The 23,075-nt window shown below is 42.6% G+C and overlaps 1 protein-coding gene across 1 annotated transcript in view; it reads left to right on the forward strand.

Annotated features, from left to right (window-relative positions):
• Positions 1-21,805, forward strand: part of Stpg4 (sperm-tail PG-rich repeat containing 4) — a 43,226-nt gene extending 21,421 nt beyond the window's left edge. Inside the window, exons 6-7 of the mRNA XM_005324490.3 lie at positions 19,301-19,405; positions 21,662-21,805. Of these exons, the coding sequence (XP_005324547.2) occupies positions 19,301-19,405; positions 21,662-21,778 (222 nt within the window). The 3' untranslated portion in view covers positions 21,779-21,805. The remainder of the gene's footprint in view (positions 1-19,300; positions 19,406-21,661) is intronic.
• Positions 21,806-23,075: the final 1,270 nt, after the last annotated feature.

The raw sequence follows: 23,075 nt of genomic DNA on the forward strand, positions 1-23,075 counted from the left end.
TTTAAAATATTTCCAAGCTGGATGAGGTGGCGCACGCCTGTAATCCCAGCAGCTCGGGAAGCTGAGGCAGGAGGATGGCAAGTGCAAAGCCAGCCTCAGCAATTTAGTGAGGCTCTAAACAACTCAGCAAGACCCTGTCTCTAATAATATATAAAAAAGGGGATAAGGATGTGGCTCAGAGATTAAGCGTCCCTGGTCCCTCCCCCCCCAAAAAAAATTTCCAAATGCAAGTACATGAGTTATGATAAAAATGAGATTTTTTAAGATAAGGAATTAATCAATAGGATATCAAAAAATGAATAGTGATATAAGCAATCTGAAAGTGAAAAATAAAACATTATTTTAAGGTAGTTTGATGGACTATAGTTATATTACAAACTTGGGATCCAAAAAGACCAGAAAGTAAACATTTCACAAAGAAATTGAGGTAACTGAACAGAGCTCAAAAACAAACCCTAGAATATTCAAGATTTTTATGCTTGGTTGATATGACAAGTCAGTAGAAAAAGGGAAAAATGTTTTATGCTAAAAAACTGATTAAGCTCAGTGGTAAAGCTCTTGCCTAGCACATGTGAGGCACTAGGTTTGATCATCAGCATCACATTAAAAAAATAAATAAATAAAATAAAGATATGGTGTCCATCTACAACTAAAAAAATATTTTGAAAAACTGATTAAGTAGAAAAAAATAAGTTATATTTTTCATACCATATATTAAGATAAGCTTCATACTGATTAAAGAATCAGATACTTTTGAAAATCATAAACCAGGAGAAAATATGTGAATATATATCTAAGGGTAAGTCAGACTTTCTGAGATAGTAGCAATGAAAGAAATTTCAAAGGAAAGTAAATATCACATTTGACTTCAGAACATTTAAAATTTCTTCTATATCAGGAAACAAACTGTAAGCAAAGTAAATAGGCGGATGCAAATTAGGAAATGTATTTTCACTTGGCAGATAGCAGGTGGAGTGACTCAGTGGTACAGCGTAGGCCCAAGCATCACAAAAAAAAAAAAAAAACAGGAAAGAAAAAAAAAAGGTAGATAAAGGGTGAATGGCTTTATCTATAAAACTCCCTTAACAATCTGTAGGAAAAACATCAATGAAAGAGTATAACAGATAAAAAGGCCAGGAGTAGAGAATTCATATTAAGAAATTCAGATATCCAATAAAGGTGGGGAAAAAACCTTTTGATTTCAATATATCAGTGTGAAAAACTAAAAAGCTTAGTGGAAATTGTATGCAGGTGGTGTGATAGGCTAGGTAATGGCCCCCAAATATGTACCCATGGCCTAATTCCTAGGTCCTATGAGTGTTACCTCAGATGGCAAAGATTTTGCAGATGCCATTCAGTTAAAGATTCTGAGATGGAGAGATTATCCTGGATTATCTGGGTGGGGTCTAAATGCAATCACAAGGGTCTTTTTAAGAGAGATGGGGAGATGTCACACACGAGAGTGCACAGCAGGCAGTACAAATATAGAATCAGAGATTGCCATGGTGTAGCTACAAGCCAAGAAATGTTGGCAGCCACAGAAGTTGGAAGAGGCATGAGATAGTCTTCCAGAGTCTCCTGAGTGAGCATGGCCCTGCTGATGTCTTGACTTTAGCCCAGTGAAACTGACTGCAGACATCATCCTCCAGAACTATGATAGGTTTTGAGGCTGTGGTTTTAAGCCATCAAATGGATAGTCATTAGTTACAACAGCCATAAGAAATAAATACAGGTGGGGATTATCGGCAGGTGAGTTTCAGGGGAATGGATGGGATGACCATGTGGCTTTTCCTTTGGTGGTCCATGGACATCTGTACCTGTAGGTCTCTAGGACACTTCAGTTGCTTCAGAAGGACTTGTGGGTCTCCCCTGCGGTGTAAGCCAGTCACCAGTGATCTGGGTGCTGAGTGGGGGAAGGAGCCTGGGAGCTCACCATTCATGTGCAGAAGTTTGCTGTGTTGCAAGGCCCCTGTACTCACAGTGCTGGTGTCTCCGAGTCCAGCTCTCTGGTGAAGTCTTCTGAGCTTTTCCTGGATTCTGTGGAACACCAGCCTGCTGATGAAAAAGCTGAGGAATCTGAGGCACTGGGCACCTGTAGGTGGTAGGGAGCTGGCGGCAGGAGATCTGGCTGACCAGTTTCACTGCAGGTCCTAACCCCACCTTGGCCCCTGCTGCTAAGCAACTTCCCTTCCCACCTCCCTATGGGAGACAGAGGTTTGGTTTCTGGAGAAACCAGAGATCTGGATTTTGGAGACCCAGGTACTGGAAAACACAATTAAGAATAATTTTATTTATTTATCTACTTTGAGCTGGGCATGGTGGCACAGGCCTGTAGTCCCAGCTACCCAAAAAGTTAGGACAGGAGAATTGCTTGAGTCCAAGAATTCAAAACCAGCCTGGGCAGCATCATGAGACCCCTGTCTCAAAAGCAAAACAAAACAAAACAACAATAATAATTTTCTTCTAGTTCAGGTTGGTGTCCTGTAGGGCGAGCATTCTGGCGTGTAAAATAGCACAAGGTGGTAGATTCTGATGTGTTTTGCTAGTGTTCTTGTGCTTTTATGGAGAAGATTTGGTGGGTTTCTTACTCTATCATTTTCTCTCTTATCACCCCATCCATTCCATTTGATATATAAAAGTGATTCACTGATTTGGAATATCCTGACCTTCAAGAAAGAGGAAAAAAAAAAAAACTTCCATGGAAAATGTTTCAACACAAAGAACGAGCCCCGGGCTGTTCTTTGTGACTGTCCTACTCAGGCACAGGGAAACCAGAGCAGACTTGTGGTTTTGGTTTAGATCCATAAAATTGTAAACTGCAGAGAGCAAGCCCTCTTGATCCCAGCAGTGGGAGATGGTGGACTGCTGTGTTAGCATGGTGAAGCTTACTAGAAGAAGGTCTTCAACCCTCTGGCCATAAAATTCATTAATGCTCATTGTGCCAAGCAGCATTTATCTGAAAAACTTATTTGGTTGATTTTATCATTCAGTTTAATTGTTCTAGAAATTAACATCACAGTCATGGAACTGTTAGGGACTCTTAGAACAGGAAGGAACTACATAAATCTGTTATTCTCTTGGGGTCAACTTTGATAGTGATTTTGACTACCATTTATTGAGTGTCCTCTGGTGCCAGGCATAATATAATGCTCAGTGAGTGACACAAACCGTCTCGTTTAATTGCCTGAGATCACATGGTTATTAAGAGGCAGAGTTAGGACTTATGCCCGGTCCATAGTGACCTTGAAACCTGGGCTCCGTGCAGTCCTACCTAGGGAGTGGGCATCAAAAAACCACTTGCTTAATGTCTGTAGGTGTTAAGAAGTTGATGTGGCGCCAAAGTAACTGCTTGAGGCTGCCCATTTGTCCCTTACGACCACAGCAAGGCTGGGGGCTTGGAGGGAAGGTAAAGTGAGGCATACAGCTCAAAACCAGGGATTTAATTAAAGCTGTATACAGAATGATAGGGTCTGGAGGCCCCCACCCCATTCTCCTCATGTGGAATGCTGGCCATCTAGTATTTGCCCCTTGGGCAAAAGATTGGTAGAGTTGGCACAGTGGCACATGCTTCTAGTCCCAGTTACTTGGAAGGCTGAATCAGAAGGATTGCTTGAGCCCAGGTGTTTAAGGCCAACGTGGGCGACATAGTGAGACTCATCCCCCAAAAATGTATATGTTGGGAGCTGGGGATATAGCTCAGTGGTAGAGTGCTTATCTGGCATGTGAGATACCTTGGGCTCAATCTCTAGTGAAGCGCAGGCATGCACACACACACACACACACACACACACAGGAGTGGAGTTTATCCTCTGGAAGATCTCAGTGATTCAGAGAAAAGAGTACCACATCCTGACACTTAGAATACCCCAGGGGAATCAAACAAACAAATTGGATTTCCATTCAGTTGCCTGATCCCAACATATACAGCTATAAAAACTTTTAACATGAAGTAGAATTGGAGATAGACAGAATGGACACCTAGTTGAAAATAGAATTCAGTGAGAAGAAGGGGAAGTTATGGAAGGGGAAGTTGTTGGTGTTGTTTTAATACATTTAGAATCCACAGAGAAATGAGAAAGGAAAAATGATTTTCAATTTAGGATTCTATGTTCAGCCAAACCATCATTAATTGTAAAATCAAAACAGAAACATTTTCAAAATAGAATAAATAAAAATTACCTGCTAAGTTTTTTTTTTTTAAAGATGCTCCAAGTTATTTTTTAAAAATACAGCAAAACAAGGGAACAAATCCAGAAATAGGAAGGTATGGGATCCAGGAGAGAGTGGATCCATCTGAGCGAATAATGGAGAGCTGTCCCAGTTGGAGCACTGGATAGCAGATTGAGACAAAACCAATCATATTGAGAAAGAAAGAAGAGAATTCCAGAGGAATGACTCTAAGGAAAAGGGGCTCAAGAACCGCTGGTATCATGGGGAGAAACTGAGAAAATAAGTAGAGCAAAATGTGCAATAGGCACTAACTCCAGGCAAGACAGAAGGCTATCCACGAAAAACATTATATATACATCTCGGCTTGGCAAGAAGTGATATTTATTTAGTAAACAATTCTATTTTGAGTAAATGAGGCAAGAGGAGTGGTAGGTAGAGCAAGAGAGCCACATTCTCATTTATTCCAGGAAGCAGTCAATAGATGATTTCTAAAATATAAATTAGGAAATAGCGGTAGGAACATAGTAATAAGATAACCGCCAGAAGAACACCTAAGAGCTGAAAAGAGTTGTTTGGGATTCTCTAAAGAGACACATGTAAAAAAGTGTTTCGAAGAGTGCTGGTTGCATGAATGAAGCTGTCAAGTGTTATTTCAGTGAAATGCTGTGTTCACTGTTCTGTACAGCATGCTACACGCTCTTAGGGAAAAAAGTGTTGTCTTGGGGAATGAAATTGGGGAAGGATGGGACCAGATTTCTAGTTTTCTTTCTTTCTTTCTTTTGGAATTGTGGGTTGAACCCAGGAGCGCTTCACCACTGAGCCACATCCCTGACCCTTTTTTTTTTTTTTGTATTTTATTAGAGACAGGGTCTCACTGAGTTGCTTAGGGCCTCACTACATTGCTGAGGCTCACTTTGAACTTGGGATCCTCCTGCCTCAGCCTCTCAAGCCACTGCGATTGTAGACAAACTCCACCACACCTGGTTTGTTGAATGATCATTTTAAAATGAGGGAGAGCCCCATGTGATGGTGCATGCCTGTAATCCCAGCTCCTCAGGACGCTGAGGCAAAAGGATCACAAATTCAAGGCCAGCCTAGGCAATTTGGTAAGACCCTGTCTCAAAATAACAAAAATAGAGAGGTCTGAGGATATAACTTAGTGGTAGAGTGCCCCTGGGTTCAATCCCTAATACTGAGTGGAAAAAAAAAATGGAGGAAGAAAACTGACTGAAAGAGTCCAATCTATCAGTGATGATGGATGCCAGTGTTAAGCAGGGTAGATATTTGAATAGGGTGTGGTTTTTATATGTGGTTGTTCATTGAAGAACTCTTTCATGTTATGACAAGTTTTGCTTATATGTACAACTTTGTTATGCAAGAACATTGATACTAAATACTTAGATGAAAGGCCTAATTGTACAGAGACTCAATGCCCAGTTTTTTCTAAATTTATAAATCATTTTTTATGGATTGTCACAAACAGGATTTATTAGATAGAGCTTATATATAAGAGCTTGACACATATTGCATCAGCAAAGAAGAGAATGTGATTTCTTTAAGCCTGTGTAAATCTTGTTTATTGTTATTTTTTAAAGTATTTCAAAAATATTAATTTGATAGTAAAAAATAAAGGTATTTTATTATTTTAACTTAATATGCCTGACTGATCTGAAGCTCCACATTCTAATTATTTCTTAACCACTTCCCTGTGAGTCTTTTCTAATACTCTGGTCACAGTCTTTGCTCAGTTGTTTATTGGGTCGAGTTTAGGTAATCTTTTGCTGTTGCTGTTGATTTGTATAAACTCTATAGTCAAAGAATATTTCCCAGTGCAGTGACATATACCTATAATCCCAGCGGCTCGGGAGGCTGAGGCAGGAGAATCAAGTTTAAAGCCAGCCTCAGCAAAAGCTAGGCACTAAGCAACTCAGCAAGACCCTGTCTCTAAATAAAATATAAAATAAGGTTGAGGATGTGGCTTCAGTGGTGGAGCATCCCTGAGTTCAATCAGTAAAAAAAAAAAAAAAAAGAATCTTAACATTTTTTTTTGTTTGCTTAAGTTTTACAGAGTCTTTGACTTTTATACTTTTGGTTTTATTAATAAAGTTAAAAAGTAAAATATCTATCATCATATTAGGTAATTTGTCTTCACCTTCTGAAATAAGTCCCATGAAAGAAGTTAAGGCATATGACTTATTCATCAACAACCAGCACTTCACACAATGCCCCCAAAATGTTGAATGAATGAGTGAAATTCATGTATCTTTTCCTTTTTTATTTCCTCTACTGCTTAGAATATTTCCTCTACAGCCATGATAGTCTCTTTAATTTCCTCTAGCTTTTAATCCTGATTTTTAAAATACCCTTAACTCTAATTCTTCTGAAGTGTGTTTTGTATTTGGTTGCATGGTGCGGTCACAGTGTCATCTGAGCCTGTTGACTCAGGACAGGTTGCCTCTTTGTTGGTATACATGAAACCTGCAATCATTGGAAACCTGACCTGCAGATCTGGTGCAATGGAGTCCAGACCTACAGACAGTTGCCAGGTCCCTCTTACCCCTTTTGAGTACAAGCCTAGTTATAAAAGATACATACAGGTAACCATTTCTCCTCCTTTCTTTGTGTGACCTATGAGAAGAAGCTCATTGACATTTGTTAATCAGTAATGCACTACAATCTCTATTAAAAAATCATTAGTGACTGTATGAGGGCAGAGTAGATTACTGTGTTTTTTTTTAAATGCGTGTGTGTGTGTGTGTGTGTGTGTGTGTGTTTAGTTATAAAAAATACACAAAGGGGCTGAGGACTAGCTCAGTGCTAGAGCACTTGCCAAGCATGGGAGTGCTCTGGGTTCCGCCCCACTCAATGCAAGAAAACCAAAACACACACACACACATACACACACACACACACACACACACACACACACACACAAAACAATACAGCAACCAAAAAAACCTCAACAACTTTGAACTCGAAAAATCCTCTCGATCTCATGTACCCAAAGTCCTCTCAAGTGTGGAGGAACCACTCTTACTTGTTTTAAAATAAACAAAACTTTGCAGACTTCTGGTTCCCAGTGTCAGAGATTCAATCTGTGAATTACATTTTATCCCCAAAGTGTTAGTGGCCCACAGGAGAAGTAAGGAGTTTGCCTGACTGGAAAATGATTTTTAACTTTCAAATGATCAACATAAAGTTCTATACTTATTGGCTCTTTTAGTCATTGTTGACTTAATGATTGATAGTGGATAGTTTTTTTTGTCCAGTAAAGACAGTGACAGAGTATGTGTCATTTTTAGGTAGATGCCAGAGGACATGTTCTACCATAAGATGCCTTTTTTCACCCACAGAAAAATATTGTATTGAAAACTTCTACCAGCCACCGAATGCTTTTAGCACTTAATAAGACCAGGCCTTACATATCCCAAGCCCAAAAGATGCAAGTCATTTGTACCAAGATGCTTTTAAAGAAGAATAAAAAATAAATAGACTGCAACAAATCCTAGTCATTTTCATCCAATGGACTTGAACAAGGCAAAATTTATCATTTGTAGTTTCTTCTCCTCTCATCCCTCTCAGTACTGGTTTTCTTGTTGTTATAAGTGACTTAAATAAGTCTCTTGATGTTCAGAAATATTGCATGGTTTATTTCCTCCTGAATTGTGTTTCAAAATATGGGCATAAAGAATATCAGTTATGGCTGGGGTTGTGGCTCAGTGGTAGAGCGCTTGCCTAGCATGCGTGAGGCACTGGGTTCGATTCTCAGCACCACATATAAATAAATGAATAAAACAAAGGTCCATCAACAACTTAAAAAAAAAAAGAATATCAGTTATGGGGCTGGGGTTGTGGCTCAGTGGTAGAGCACTTGCCTCACACATGTGAGGTACTGGGCTCGAACTTCAGCACCACATAAAGATATGTAAACAAAATAAAAAGGTATTGTGTCCATCTACAACTAAAAAAATATATTTTAAAAAAGAATATCAGTTATTCCGCCCAGCTTTTGTGAACACATGGGGGCTATTGATGGCTTTATTTAATCCTCCTGTTAAGGTGACATGAAGTCAGGAAGATTTTATTTTTCTGAATCTTCCTCCTGCCCCAATATCTGCTTGGCATGTGAACTAGAGACTCAGTGCTTTTCTTATTTATTGCTGGTGGGAGTAGACATCAATCCAACCCCTTGAAAAGCAGTTTAGCAATATATATTAAGCTATGAATTTTTCTTATACCTTTTAATTCACTAATTCTACTTTGAGAATCCCCCTCCAAAGTAATCATCTTAAGCACAGAAATATTCATCTATACAAAAGTGTCATCAAGAAATTGTTTGTAATTGCAAGATAATAATTGTAACACTTTACTATCTGGTTGAGGGAAATAATCTTTAAAGAATCTTTAAAGAATATTACATATCCACCCAAAGAAATATTTTGCAGTCATTTAAACAATTATTATAAAAAGTATAAAATAGCATCCCAAACTTTTATAATCTAATATGTAGTGGAAAAAGCAGGAAAAAAATGATATGTCTGCAGGTTTGGGGCTGTGGCTCAGTGGCAGAGCGTTTGCCTGGCATTTATGAGGCACTGGGTCCCATTCTTAGCACCATGTAAACATAAAAATAAAGGTTTTAAAAAAAGAAATCTTAAAAACAAAACAAAACAAAAAAACCCAATGCATCTGTAACCTGGAGGGGCATGTCCAACTAAGCTGCTTGTGACTGGGTGATTTTGTTTTTTGTTTATATTATTATTTTTCCTATAACGCACATATTAACTTTAAAAAAAAATGAGGGGGCAGAGGGGCTGAGGCAGGAGGATCAAGAGTTCAAAGCCAGCCTCAGCAAAATTGAGGGTGCTAAGCAACTCAGTGAGACCCTGTCTCTAAGTAAAATCAAAATAGGGCTGGGGATGTGGCTCATTGAAGTGCCCCTGATTTCAATCCCCAGTAACCTCCCCCCAGATTGATGCATATGTTATGATTAAAATAAGGTAAGAGAGATCATACATACAAAATAGGAAATGAACCAGAAATCTTGTACTGGCTATGCTAAGGTACTGTGACTAAGAGTGGTTGTTTATTTCCTTTCTCTTCCTCTGCCTTCATTATTTTTCTAAATATAATTTTTGAAAGCAAAAAATAAACAGCGTTTGGGGAAAAGTGCCGTTAAAATTGTCAACGGGAAAATGTTCTGTTTCTTAAATAAAAATAGTCTCACTTACTACTACGTAATTAGGACCCAGTCATTCATCCTGATGTTTGCGAAGAAGATTCTTTACAATTACAATTTCTCATAGTTTATATAAAATAAAGGGCAAGATGCACTCATCTTTCCTGACAAATCTTACAATGTCAAATGAAAACTGGTTTCTTTTGTTTGATGTCAGAAATATTTCTGTGTTTCTTGAAACATGACAGGTCTATGAAGAATAAGAAAGAGATTAGAAAAACAGGAGTCTGTACAGACACAAATGACGGTTATGTGATTTGTCTATTTTGGTTCACATTTAATAGAAGGAGTGCTCAAAGTGGGTATTGGACCTGTGGCGTATACTGTGCATTACGACCAGCATTAGAAGAGATTGCAGGATCATTCCCGCTGTTTTTGCATTTAAGAAATTAGTTCAATTAAAAACTAAGCAGAGGGCTGGGGACATAGCTCAGTTGGTAGAGTGCTTGCCTGGCATTCATAAGGCCCTGGGTTCAATCCCCAGCATCACAAAAACAAACAACAACATCAAAAACTAAGCAGACAGTCTGAAATTCCATGGGGAGCAGAAAAATAACTAATAAACACGGTCAGACTGAGTAAAGCAGAAAATTGGTTTCTGCTTGAATGGAATGTGGGAGTCAAAATGATTACAACAGTTTCCAGTATCAATCTTCTTAAAGATGAATTTCACTTGTAGGTAGTATTTTTAGAAAAATATAGCATTTCAAATAAAGCTACAGATATGCTAGAGTTTTCAGGAAAAGATATCTAATCCTGGAAAATTTTCTTCTTAAAAAAAAATCTGTGCAACATTTGCAATGGCATTAACATCAGCAGAATGATGTTTTACTGTCCAGATGTGAGTAAAACATCTCCTGAACTTCTTTCTTATAATAGTATCTTTTTTAAAAAAAAAGATAGTTTAGTTGTAGATGGACATAATACCTTTATTTTATTTGTTTTATTTTTATGTGGGGCCAGGGGTCGAACCCAATGCCTCACACATGCTAGGCAAGTGCTGTATCACTGAGCCACATCCCCAGCCCTTATAATAGTGTCTTGACTGGAAATTTTAAAAAATGAAATAGGACTCCCCCCCCCCTTCATGGCAAATGACATGAACCCATTCAAAATCAGCTTAAGCAAAAAATCAAAAACATAAAGGTGGGGGTGGTATCTTAGTCTGTTATCAGTTGCTGTAACTGAGCACCTCAGACTTAGAAAGTTATACAGAAAAGAGGTCTATTCTGCTCATGGTGGTGAAGGCTGGGAAGTTTGAGGTTGGGTGGCACATATGATGGGATCCTTGCTGGCAATAGACTGTGTCGTACTCAGGTGGCACAGGCATCATATGGTAAAAGCCTCCTATCTCAGGAGTCTCTTCCTCTTCTTGAAAAGCCACAGTTCCATTGGATTTTGGACCCCACCTTTATGGCCTCTATTAACCTTAATTACCTCCCAGAGCTCCCACCTCTAAGTACCATAGTCAGATCAAGTTTCCACCGTCTTAATACCTCCCTATAGGGCAGAAATCTCAACATGGAGTTTCAAAGGGGACAGACATTTAAACCACAGCATTTATTGGTGCTGTGGTGCAGCCCTTGGGTGTTTTATCTTCCTCCATCCTTTGGACCTGACCTCTCCATGAGCTGGTAAGAGGGGATTCTGGCCTCCTTGCTCGGACACCTTTTTCCTTTCTGGGCAGGATGTTCCTGATTATCACATACACCAAATTTGGGGGATATCATTTTTTTTTACCACCTCATAGAATAAATTCAGTTCTGCTGCTTCTTGTGCTTTAGACATATTATTTATGAATATTTTGGACCATAAATGTATTTCCAACCCTTTCTTCAGTATGATCAGCCGAAAGCTATGCCCAGGATAAATGGGAATGGACTCTGTGGTCTTTCGAGGTTCCCATTAACATTAGGATTTTAAAGAAACAAAACTTAGAATGAGGACTGTTACTTGCAGCCCTGAGCAGGAAGGCCAGTGACTGGCTAAGGTGATAAGTCACTGGTTCTAATCTTGCTGAGCCTCCGAGGCCTCCCACACCAGGCTTCATGAGGAAGAGATGAGAACAGGTGACTGGGCGACTCTGCCAGCTAGAGATGGCTGCAGCCATGGGCAGCCAGGAGCCTGTCTGCTGGAGCAGGCTGGAGAGGAGCCCGGAAGACAAGCACTTGCCTGCAGATGCCTCACTATGACAAGGACTTGCAAAGACTGGAAATGCATAGGGACATTGAAAAGTTTAACTCTGCAATGAAATTGTGGAAATCCTTTCTAAATTTACTACACATGTAAAAAGCAACTAAGTAACTGTTGAGAAAGTTGAATGTCAAGTCCCTCACTGCATTTTTTTCTGAGAGGAGCCTATGCAAACATCTGTTGACATATATCTGTGAATTGGTGCAAAGAGATTCTTCACCTGAGATATGGAATGTGTGTATTTTCTGGAGAAAGATGATGTTATAAAAATAGATTTAGCAGTTCAAGTTGGTTACTGTGAAGTAACATTTAGGTCATATATCTTAGGATAAAAGTTTTGCTGTATGACTTTTTTCCCCATGTGTTTATATAAGCTCAAATTTTGCAGTATAATACAGTTATACCTCATTATCCATTAAGGATTGATTCCAGGAACCCTTTGAATACCAAAAGCCATGGATGCTCATGTCCCTTATATGTAACAGCAGAGTTTGCATATAACCTATGTTCCTTCTCATGTATACTGCATATAATTTCTAGATTCTTTATAATATCTAATACAATATAAATGCTGTATAGATACTTATTATGCTATCTTGTTTAGGGAATCATAATAAGAAAAAAATCTAGGAAAAAACCACTTTAAAAAAAAACTGGGGATTTGAACCCAGGGGTGCTCTACCACTGAGCTACATCCCTAGCCTCTTAAGATTTTACCTTTTATTGGGGAGGGGGTTACTAGAGATTGAACTCAGGAGCACTCAACCACTAAGCCACATCCCCAACCTATTTTGTATTTTTTAAATTTAGAAACAGGATCTCACTGAGTTGCTTAGAGCCTCACCTTTGAACTCACGGTCCTATTATCTCAACCTCCTGAGCCGCTGGGATTACAGGTGTGCACTACCACGCCTGGCTAGATTTCACTTGGAGACAGGCAGTTTTGTTAAATTGCTGAGGCTGTCCTTGAACTTGCAATCCTCCTGCCTCAGCTTCAGTAGCTTCAGTGTACCGTCTTGCATGTAGCTGAGGTCACATGTCTGTGCTACCGTGCCTGGCTTCCAGACACATTAAACAACAACAACAACAACAACAAAAAGAAATATATTTTTGGTCCTTGGTTGGTTGAGTGCATGAATGAGGAACCTGTGGAAATAGGGCAAACTGGGATGATTAGAAGTCCCTTCTATTTTTTGATACTAGGGATTGATCTCAGGGGCACTCGACCACTGAGCCACATCCCCAGCCCTATTTTGTATTTTTTTTTTTTTAGAGATAGGGTCTCACTGAGTTGCTTAGTGCCTCGAATATTTCTGAGAGTTGGCCTTGAACTAGCGATCCTCCTGCCTCAGCCTCTCCAGCCCAGGGGATTACAGGGGTGCACCACCGCACCAGGCAGAAGTCCCTTCTTGAGTAGCCAGGAATGTGGCTTAGTGGCAGAGTGCTTGCCCAGCATGTGATCCTCAGCATTGAATAAAAGTTTCTTCTTGAATATTGACAAGGGTGTACCACATCCCATCCCGTGACACTGGTCTCTGCCTGACTGACCTGTGGCCCTGCCCTCAGCTATCCTACCCTCCTTGTCCATCAACCTCATGCCTTTCTTCAAGGGGCAGCTCTCCAGCCCTTTCTACCAAGCCTTCTCCCTCTGTGGCCTCTTCTCACTGCAAACTCATCCTAAGTCCTAGCTCATACCTCTCATTTAACATTTAGTTCTGTTCCACCAGCATTTGTTTTATTGTTGTTCTTTAATTCTTGTTCCTTTTACTGAAAATTTTGTTCTTGTGTTCACAACTAGATTTCAGGCACCCTGAAGGCAATGATCTTAGACCAAATGTTTTTCACCTCTGCCAGAAACCCTGGCATACATACCTGGCACACAGCAGGTTTCAGTGAATGTTTGTGGGCTTGAGTATCAGGCTTTGTTGGACTGGGATTTGACATATTCAACCCAGCAGCAGTCCCTAACCCCCTGGGACATTCAGGGTTCAGAAGGTTGAATGGAGGAGAAGTCCCACTGTTAGCTTGCATACATATTAAGCTATCCCTGGACCACTAATCCTTTGCTTTTTTTGGTCTTTCTGCTAATTAAATCAGAACAGGCCAGTGAGCACTTACTATTTGACTTTTGTAATGCAGCACATTTGTCCAGCAGGGTTCAAATGAATAATGTCCCTCTCTTTAGGCTTGTTCTCAAGACCTTGTCCATTTTGTCCCCTGCTAACTTCCCTACCGAGGCTTCCTACACCAACCCTTCCTCCAGTCTTCTTGCCCTACAAAGTCTTCCTCATTTTTCTTTTAGTCTCAGCTCAGATGCAGTTCTCGAGGGGATTCTTGAAGACCAGGGATCATATCAGTGTACCCTTTTGCATCCTACCATCCCTTTGTGTGACACTCCACATGCTTGTGATTATATATATATTTTTGTAAGTATAAACCCATGAAAATAGGGAATGCATGCTCATCTTGTCCATTAGTTCTGCTGCTAGGAACAGAGGACCTTGGTAATAACATTATCCATAATGTAGGAATTTATTTATCTTCTGTAAACCCCCTGTAGTGGGCTGGTGTGGCGAGGCCATAGCACCCTTCTCCTCCATGCTGCTGTGCTGAGCATAGCTTTTGTTCCTATGGTCGCAGAGAGTGGAGGACGCAGGACCAGCTGACAGGAAGGAGGGTGAGGAAGGGGCACCGTGCATCTCCTTAAGGATGCTCCTTGGAATTGCACACACCTCTTCCACCTCCCTCCTATTGGTCTGAAATGAGTCGTGTGGCCACACCTGGATGCCAGGGAGGCTGGGAGATTGAAACTATTCTGGGAAGACAATCATATGCCCAGCTTCCAGCCTACTACCCGGAACATCGTATGTCAGTTGGATGAAGAAATGAGCTGAACACTCATGTATTTGTTTGGCTGCTGTAACAGAGTCCCACAAATTGGGTATTCACACCAGTACAACAGAAATTTGTTGTCTCACAGTTCTGAAGGTCAGAAGTCCTAGATCAGTCCTCATTGGTTTCTTCTGGGTACAATGAGAGACAATTTGCTCCATGTGTCTCTCCTAGATGGTGGTCCTTTGCTGGAACATTTGTCATTCCTCAGTTTGTAGAACTCTCCTTTTGCTTTCATGTGGCTGTGTGTGTGTGTGTGTGTGTGTGTGTGTGTGTGTGTGTGTCTGTCTGTCTGTCTGTCTGTCTAAATTTTCTCTTTTAAAAAATGGGCACCAGTGGGGCTGCAGTTGTGGCTCAATGGTAGAGTACGTGCCTTGCAAGTGTGAGGCACTGGGTTCAATCCTCAGCACCACATAAAAATAAAATAAAAGTATTTAAAAAATGGGCACCAGCTGGGTACGGTGGTGCACTCCTGTAATCTCAGTGCCTCACATAGCTGAGGCAGGAGGATGGCAAGTTCAAAGCCAGCCTCAGCAACTTAGCAAGACCCTGTCTCAAAATAAAATATAAAAAGGGCTGGGGATGTGGTTTACTGGTTAAGCATCTCTGGATTCAATCCCTGGCAGAAAGAAAGAAAGAAAGAAAGAAAGAAAGAAAGAAAGAAAGAAAGAAAGAAAGAAAGAAAGAAGGAAGGAAGGAAGGAAGGAAGGAAGGAAGGAAGGAAGGAAGGAAGGAAGGAAGGAAGGAAGGAAGGAAGGAGGAAAGAAAGAAAGAAACTAGTAGTTAAATGGGACTTTCTCAAAGGGAAGACGATGCACTACCAGGTAGCAGTAGGGTTGAGCTGGAATTAGGCCCCCAAAGCAGAGGGAGGGTCCCATGAAAACCTTTCCTGAAGTTTCCCTTGGCGTCAAGTCCTGGGACTTTAATTGGTGGCTATTCTGTTCTCCTCTGAGAGGTTTGGCTTTGGAAAACTCCGAGTTGCCACAGCCAAGCGCTGACAAAAGCAAGGTGTAGGGAATGGGCCATGGGATTGTGTGAGAGGTGCCGAGGGCTTAGCTGAACCCGGAGGCCTCCCTTCCCGTGCACATCACACGGTGTGGGACTAAAGCCCGGATCACCCTCAGTGATCCCTGGTACACCAGGGAGCAGAGTGCTCAACTTCCAAACAGACCTACTACAAATGTCCTCCTTGTTGTAAACACCCTCCCATTGAACCGGGTCCAGAAAAGATACGTCCCAAGCCTCTGCCCAGTTACAACGCCCTCAGGTGGGGTTGCAGGCAGGACTCTGCCAGAGCTGCTTCCTGGCTATTGCAGGACCCTTGAGTGACCAGTCTCAGAGCCATCAAGGCTCTGCCGCAGCATTCCTGTGGCTTTTGAAATATGTACTTGGGTCTGGACCCATTTCCCTAATGTTTCCCTCTTAAGGATTCCATCTGCCACAAGTGGCAGTAATTTCTTTCTGTTCCATGACCCAGTTCCTTTGAATCAGGTGACCCAGCCCATGCAGGACAGCTGCTGGACGGCATGGGACCTCATCAGTGCTTCATTGCACTTGACACTCAGACTTCTAAGGGACCCGTGATCTGGAAGCTCAGAAAGAAAGCCACCTTAGGCTTGGGAGCAGGGGCAAGGCAGTCGTAGGTGTGGAACTGATGGTGCACACAGAGGCATCTTTGGCCAGCTACCCATCCAGCTCAGAGCTGCGCTGTTACAGTCGGAGGTTTCACAACTGGATTCCCGGGGCTTATGCTTCCTTGTGTTTATGATTTCTTCAATGTTGGTGCAGAGTGCACACCAGAGACCCTCACCCCGATAGGGACCTTTGTCACATATATGCATAGTTTGAAAACGTTACCCCTTTCATCTCTCTGTCATGAGGTATAGAACAAGGAGGTGCATCTGTCCCTTGATTTATTAGGCTTGTGCATGTCTGTTAATAACATATTCCATTCATGGTAGAATAATTGAGAGTGGCAGTCCTAATTACATTTCTGTGCTACTAGCTAGAGCAAACAGGAAAGCCTGGCTCTTAAATCTTGCAGGAGGTCTATACCAGTGTTTGTTCTGCTACCCCCTGGCCCCCAGGGCTCATCTGTGACCAGCCTCAGTTACCAGAAGGATGGTACCCAATATATGGCTCTGTTCTAACCTTACTGTTGGCTTTATCTTTATTTTTTTTTAATTCCTTATTTTTATTTACCCAATTTCCATATTCCCTTTTTATACATTAGTATTTTTTTCATTTTTCAAGAACACTCAGATTCATTGCAGAAAATTTTTAAAATGTAGATAAGCAAGCTGGGTGTGTTGTGTTGATGCACGCCTGTAATCCCAGCAGCTTGAGGCTGAGAAAGGAGGATCGTGAGTTCAAAGTCAACCTCAGCAAAAGTGAGGCACTAAGTAACTCAGTGAGACCCTGTCTCTAAATAAAATACAAAATAGGGCTGGGGATGTGGCTCAGTGGTCGAGTGCCCCTGAGTTCAATCCCGGTATCTATCCCCTATCCCCTGCCCCAAAAGGCAGATAAGCAGAAAATTTTTTTTTCCCCTTTTTAACTTAACATGCCATCACCTGGAGAAAGCTACCATCCATGTATAAGTCATTTGAAAATTTTTAAAAATATTTTTTAGTTATACATGGACACAATATCTTTATTTTGTTTATTTATTTTTATTCGGTGCTAAGGATCGATCCCAGTGCCTCATATGTGTGAGGCAAGCACTCTGCCACTGAGCCACAACCCAAGCTATGAATTTTTTTAATATTTAATTTTTAGGTGTAGTTGGACACAATGCCTTTATTTTATTTACTTATTTTTATATGGTGCTGAGGATCGAACCCAGGCCTTGCACTTGCTAGGCAAGCGCTCTACCACTAAGCTACAACCCCAGCCCCTGAAATATTTTTATAAACACATTTTAAGGTTACATTTTTCACTTAATGATATTTGGGAATCCTTTTATGCCTATAAAGTTTCATCAACACTGGACAGCTGGATGGAAGAATCAATCTGTTTAACCAGGCATCCATCACAGGTCATTTAGTTTATTTCTAAACTTTTAAAGTAATGTTACACTGAATGTCTTGGTGGGTGCATATTTGTAAACATTTCTCAATTATTTCTTAGGATGAATGTCTAAAAGTGGAATAGCTGGGTCAAAATAATAAATATACATTGTTTTAAACTTTGTACTGTGAAAACTTTAAAAACACATACATAGCTGGGCATGGTGGCGCAGGCCTGTAATCTCAGCATCTCGGGAGGCTGAGGCAGGAGGATGGCAAGTTCAAAGCCAGCCTCGGCAACTTAGCAAGGCCCTAAGCAACTTAGCGAGACCCTGTCTCAAAATTAAAAATAAAAATAGGCTGGAGATGTGGTTCAGTGGTTAGGTGCTCCTGTGTTCAATCCCTGCTACCATAAACAAACAAATAAATAAATATATAATAGTATAGAACACTATGTTACAGCTTCATGTGCCCATTCCACAATGGTCAACCCCTGGCCATTTTTTACCCCATCTGTTCTCCCACCTGTTCCCCCAAATTCCTGCATTATTTAGAAACAGATCCAAGACATCATGCCAGAAGGGCTCATTTCTGGGTTTTGCGGGGTCCCACCCCTGAGACAGTGAACTCTGGCTACTTGAAAATGGGAGAGGAAAAAAGTGAATTACTGGGGAAAAGGAAAAGGCTGTCACCACGTCAGCATCATGCAGTGTGGTGTTTGGGGGGTCCCTCGCCTCTTCCCTCCCCTGTCCTCTCCCTGCCTTCTCCAGTCCCCACCCTCCTTTATCTAGGCTCAGGACTCATAATTTTTCTCCGGGACCCTGCAGCACCCTGGTGATCGTTCCTTCCTTCTTTGCCTCCCTCCCTCTGCATGGGCAAGTTCATTTTGAAACCATTTCACATCTTTCCAGATTGCACTGCGGAAAAGGTTGATTGGATTTATACTCCGCCAGCATCTGTAGCCTGGCCTGAGCTTGTTGTTAAATCTTTGGGTTCCTTCCTCCCCTGCTTCCTTCTCTCTCCCTCCCTCCCCTGCGTCTCTTCCTTCCTTTCTCTTTCTCTCCTTTCTTCCTTAGCCTTTGTTCATGTTCTAGATGCTGTCTTCCAAAAAGAGAATGTCACTGTCCTAATTAGACCTTACTTGGTGATTAATGTGGTGGAAGCCCTCTTCCCCGCAGCGCGCTCATTGAACATCTGTGTTTTGTCTCTGTGAGTTGCCTTACGCTGATTTTTCTATTGGAGTGTTTGTCTTTTTAGTTGTGTTCATTCATTTATGTTAATCTCATAGCTTATTTCAGTGAATTGCTGTGAATACTTTTTAGGACTCATAAAACAGAGATTGCATTTATATGAAGGAATAAGTGTGCTTTATGAAGCAAACGGCTCAGAGCAGCAAGCGTGGCGGGAGGACCGTGGATGGGAACAGGGGCCTGTGTGTGGGAAGGTGGTTCCCCTGACAGGGCCAAAGGGATAAGGTCACTTTGTCTTCTCCAGCCTCACATTATGCATGAGGCAGCTGAGGAGGGTCTCTCAGGTGTTATTCCCACTTCCCATTTTCCAGGTTATACCTCAGTGTGATCTCTCAAGCCCAAATCTGGGAATTTTTTTTTAAAACCATATCATATGAACTCATGTATTTATTTGTAAAAGGCTTGAGATTTTATATAAGATATATAATATATATATATAACATAAGATATATATATATATTTATTTATTACATATATATAAAATATATCAAGCATTAGTAATAGTGAAATTTTCTTAGTTTTTATTTTTATTTTTTTATGTCCTCCAGCGTGAAGGCCCAGGACCAGGTCACTATAATGTAAAAATACCTTCACCAAGTTCCATTACTTCTTGTTTTCAATCCAGAGTACCCCGGTTCAAGCCCAGCTATTCAGTGAGTATTCTAAAAGACAGACACCCCCAGAGGTGTGGCTGGGGGGGTGTCTCAAGACTCCCTGGGTGTGGAAGGTGGGGGACAGGGACTACAATCACCTACAGTCCTCGAGTGTGGCCCATCAGGCAGGAAGGAGCGTGGAGCTCCAGCATCTGCAAGCCTCAGCCAGCCTCAGATCTAGGCCCCAAGACTGTAGCTGAATTATGGGTTGGTTGAAAATAGCCAGCATGGTCGTCAGCCACTGGTGCTGTGACCTGGATGCTTTGAGAGGGCACTGTTAATGGACTGCAGTGAGCAGTGTGCATGGCCGCCTCCAGCCATCCAGAACTGATGTTCTTTGTGGGTGGCTTCCTGGAGCTCAGGGAAGCAAAACGTTGCAGCAGAAACATTGCCGAACCAAAGGGGACCTTTAAGACATGAGCCATCACCCTGCTCCAAGGACTCACAGAGGACAGAAAGGAAGAGGCTCGATTCTGTGGAGAAAGCAGGTTCTGGGGATGTGCAGGGTCTCCAAGGCCCCGAGGAGACCAAGAATGATTACAAAAGCATTATCAACTGTGGCTTTTAAAAATATTTTTTGATGCCAAAAGACCATTTTAATTCCCATGGTCTTATTGCCGCCCAGCCTGAGCCCCAGTTTGAAAACTCATTTGAGATGACTGTGGGGACAGAAATATAAATTCTGCTTATACGAGAGGGGCTTCTCTAAAGATTCAAGGGGATGGGGAGAAGCTGGGACATTGGGCAGGATGGGCTAGACTGTAGCCGGCTGGACTGCAGTGTGACCTTTCTTTGGAGGTGTACTGGGGAGGCTCAACCAGTAAAATCGCAGACAGACCCACAACAGGGGTCTAGAGGATCACCTAGTGACATCACCATGACCCCCAAACAGATGTTTGTCAGGGCCCATAGGACTGAGCATTCTCAGGAAGAGTTGAGTCGTGCTAACCAGACTCCCAGGATACTGAGCAACACACCATCATGTGTAGCATTAATTTAGAAGCATCCACCCAGGGGGGCCTCCTGTGCTCTCTTACAGGAAATATTCTTGGAAGCCAAGGACCACAGAAGGTCACTTGGTAACAGTGAAATCAGGGCACGGGGCGGCGAGCTGGGTGTTTTCAGGGTGGATGAGCCACAACTGGCAGCCTCCTGCAGGGTGGCCCTGCTGGCACAGGCCTGCTGAACCTCCGGTTCTGTGGCCTGGCCGCCCAGGACTCCACGCACATGTTGCGTCCTCATTAATCGCACTAATAAAGGCTTCCGCTTCCTTTGACGTGTGGCCAAGACTTGATTAGATTTCCAGGCTGCTGCTCTGCTCTTGGCAAGGAAACACGCTGTCATTGAGGGCGGCTTCTGTAGGCAGCTGATCTCATCCTCTGGGGCTGACCAGGCTGACCGCTCCATTCCCCTCTCAGGCAAACACTGTCTGTACCCTCACTGGTCTCCGGGAGAGACAGCCAACTGTGAGGAAGGATGGAAATGACCAGTAGGTGGTAATAGAGAATGGGGGGCGGTGAGCGTGGGAGGCTTGTTACGGGCCCTGCCAAGTACAGACTGTTTTGAAGGGACTCCAGTGAGCCCTATCCCCTCCTTTCAGCAAGCACTGTGCCCTGATTGATGGCCCAGGGTCACACTGAGCCAGTGGAGGTAGGACTAGGACTCAAACCCAGGCCTGTTGGACTCTGAAACGCTTGTCCTCCGTCATTATGCTGTCTCTTCAAAATGGGAACCTGATGGTTACAAACAAGAGCTCGTAGATCCCTTGGGAACACTTTGGGCCCTGGGGCCACAGACCCCACTTGACAAACACCTAGCGTTTTCACACTGGGTTAGTGATAAAAACTCAGCCATATCTTGGAGGTGGTCTGGGCTCTGGAATTAGACCATCCAGATTCAGAATCAGGTCTCTCCAGCCGCTTGTTTCTAGTGGAGCAGGGCAGGTGGCATTCCCTGGGACGGGAGCTGTGCAGGTGGAGGGCCTTGAGGTATGGTGGGGTGTGACCCTGTTTCCCTAGCAGGTTCCCGTGGGCCCTGGATGGTCCTGCCCTTGTCTCCGGCCCTCTCCAGCCACACGGTGGTGCTGACAGGAGCCACCTCAGCTCCGAGGGCACCTACGCTCCAATTCAAAGACCCCGCAGGCTGGTATGGTCCTGTGTCCCTGCACAGGGGACTCATCCACCATCCACATCCAACCCAGCAGCCAGGTTTCGGTGTCACTGCCTCATCAGTCCTTATTTTCTTTTCTGGTTTCAGAAAACCCCAGGCCCAGGAGCCTATGTATCTTCCAGACAGTTCCCTAAGCAGAACCCAACCATAGCCAAGATGGGCCGAGAACACAGCCTTTTCTTCAATAACACGATTGGCTATTAAAATAAAGTTGATATTGGTGCCAAACCACTTTGGAGTTTTGTTGTGTTTTGTTTTTTTTAGCAAGTTCTTGGTGTTTAGGGAAGCGTGCTTTGCCTGTTCGGTAGAGGGCCTTGGCCTCAGGACATGAGGAATCGCCATCTTTCCTGTTTGTCTTTGATAGTTGCAGCTTAATTATTAACTCACTTCTCAAAAGGGGCCTGGTGTGAAAAATCGATCCTGTGCTGCTCTACCTATTACCCAAGAGCGTGTCCCCAGAGACTGGGCACCAGGGTGCTCTTGCAGTCACACAGATGCCCCACATATCCAGGCTGTGTGGCCTTGGTCCTTCTACCTTAACAGCATTAATGTTGAAAGACCTCCAGGTCCCCTTGATGACTTCCCTGGATCATTGGCATTCAACCAAGGCCACAGGACCCCAAAAGGTGGCACTTTCTCTTTGTCAACTCCCTGAAAAGAACAATATTGATTCCACTTGATGAGTACAGTCAGGCGTCAACTAACAGTCTGGTCAATGATGGGCTCCACGTGTAACTGTGAACCCTGCAACATGGAGCAGAAAAATTCCTATTGCCTAATAACCTTGTAGTATAAAACGTCACTCACGTGTTCATGGTGACACTGGTGTAAGCAAACCTAAGGCACATACAACTATGCACAGTGTGTAACGCTTGATAACAAAAATAAACAACGTGTGATACTGGTTAATATATTTACTGTACATTTGTTTTCTCTCCCTTACCGTTACCTGGGATATTTATTAGACTTTTTTTTTTTTGGTTCTGGGAACCGAATGGAGGATCTTGAACATGCTAAACATTCACTCTACCACTGAGCTACACCCCAGCCCATTTTTATTGTTATTTTAGAGTGTGTCACTTCTACTTAGAAAAAACAAGTCTGTGGCTGAACAGGTTCTGTGCTCACGCCATCGGCTCTGGCCAGGAGCTACAGATAGTACAGATGTACCTGCAGGTGCCCAGTTGTGTGTATGAGAGGTGTGTCACTAGGGTGGAGGGCAGTTTCCCATTGTCCTAGGAGAATGAGGACCCTTTTGGAGTAAGAAGGGCAGGGCGATGTGACCAGCCTGCAGGAAGGGGATCTGGGAGGCCAGCAGGGATTTCACCCAGAGGAACCTCTGGGGAATATTCTGCAGAGCCGCTTGGGCTACCCTGAGTTCTGTGCCCCCCTGGGGTGTTCACTAGGCTCTGCCTTGGCCTCCCTGACTGTGGGCCGAGTTTCCTTTCTGGGGTTGCGGTGCCTGGCCTCAGACCTGTCTTGCCTTCACCCTGCTTTGCTC

This window comes from Ictidomys tridecemlineatus, chromosome 12 (genome assembly GCF_052094955.1).
Source record: "Ictidomys tridecemlineatus isolate mIctTri1 chromosome 12, mIctTri1.hap1, whole genome shotgun sequence".
Lineage (NCBI taxonomy): Eukaryota > Metazoa > Chordata > Mammalia > Rodentia > Sciuridae > Ictidomys > Ictidomys tridecemlineatus.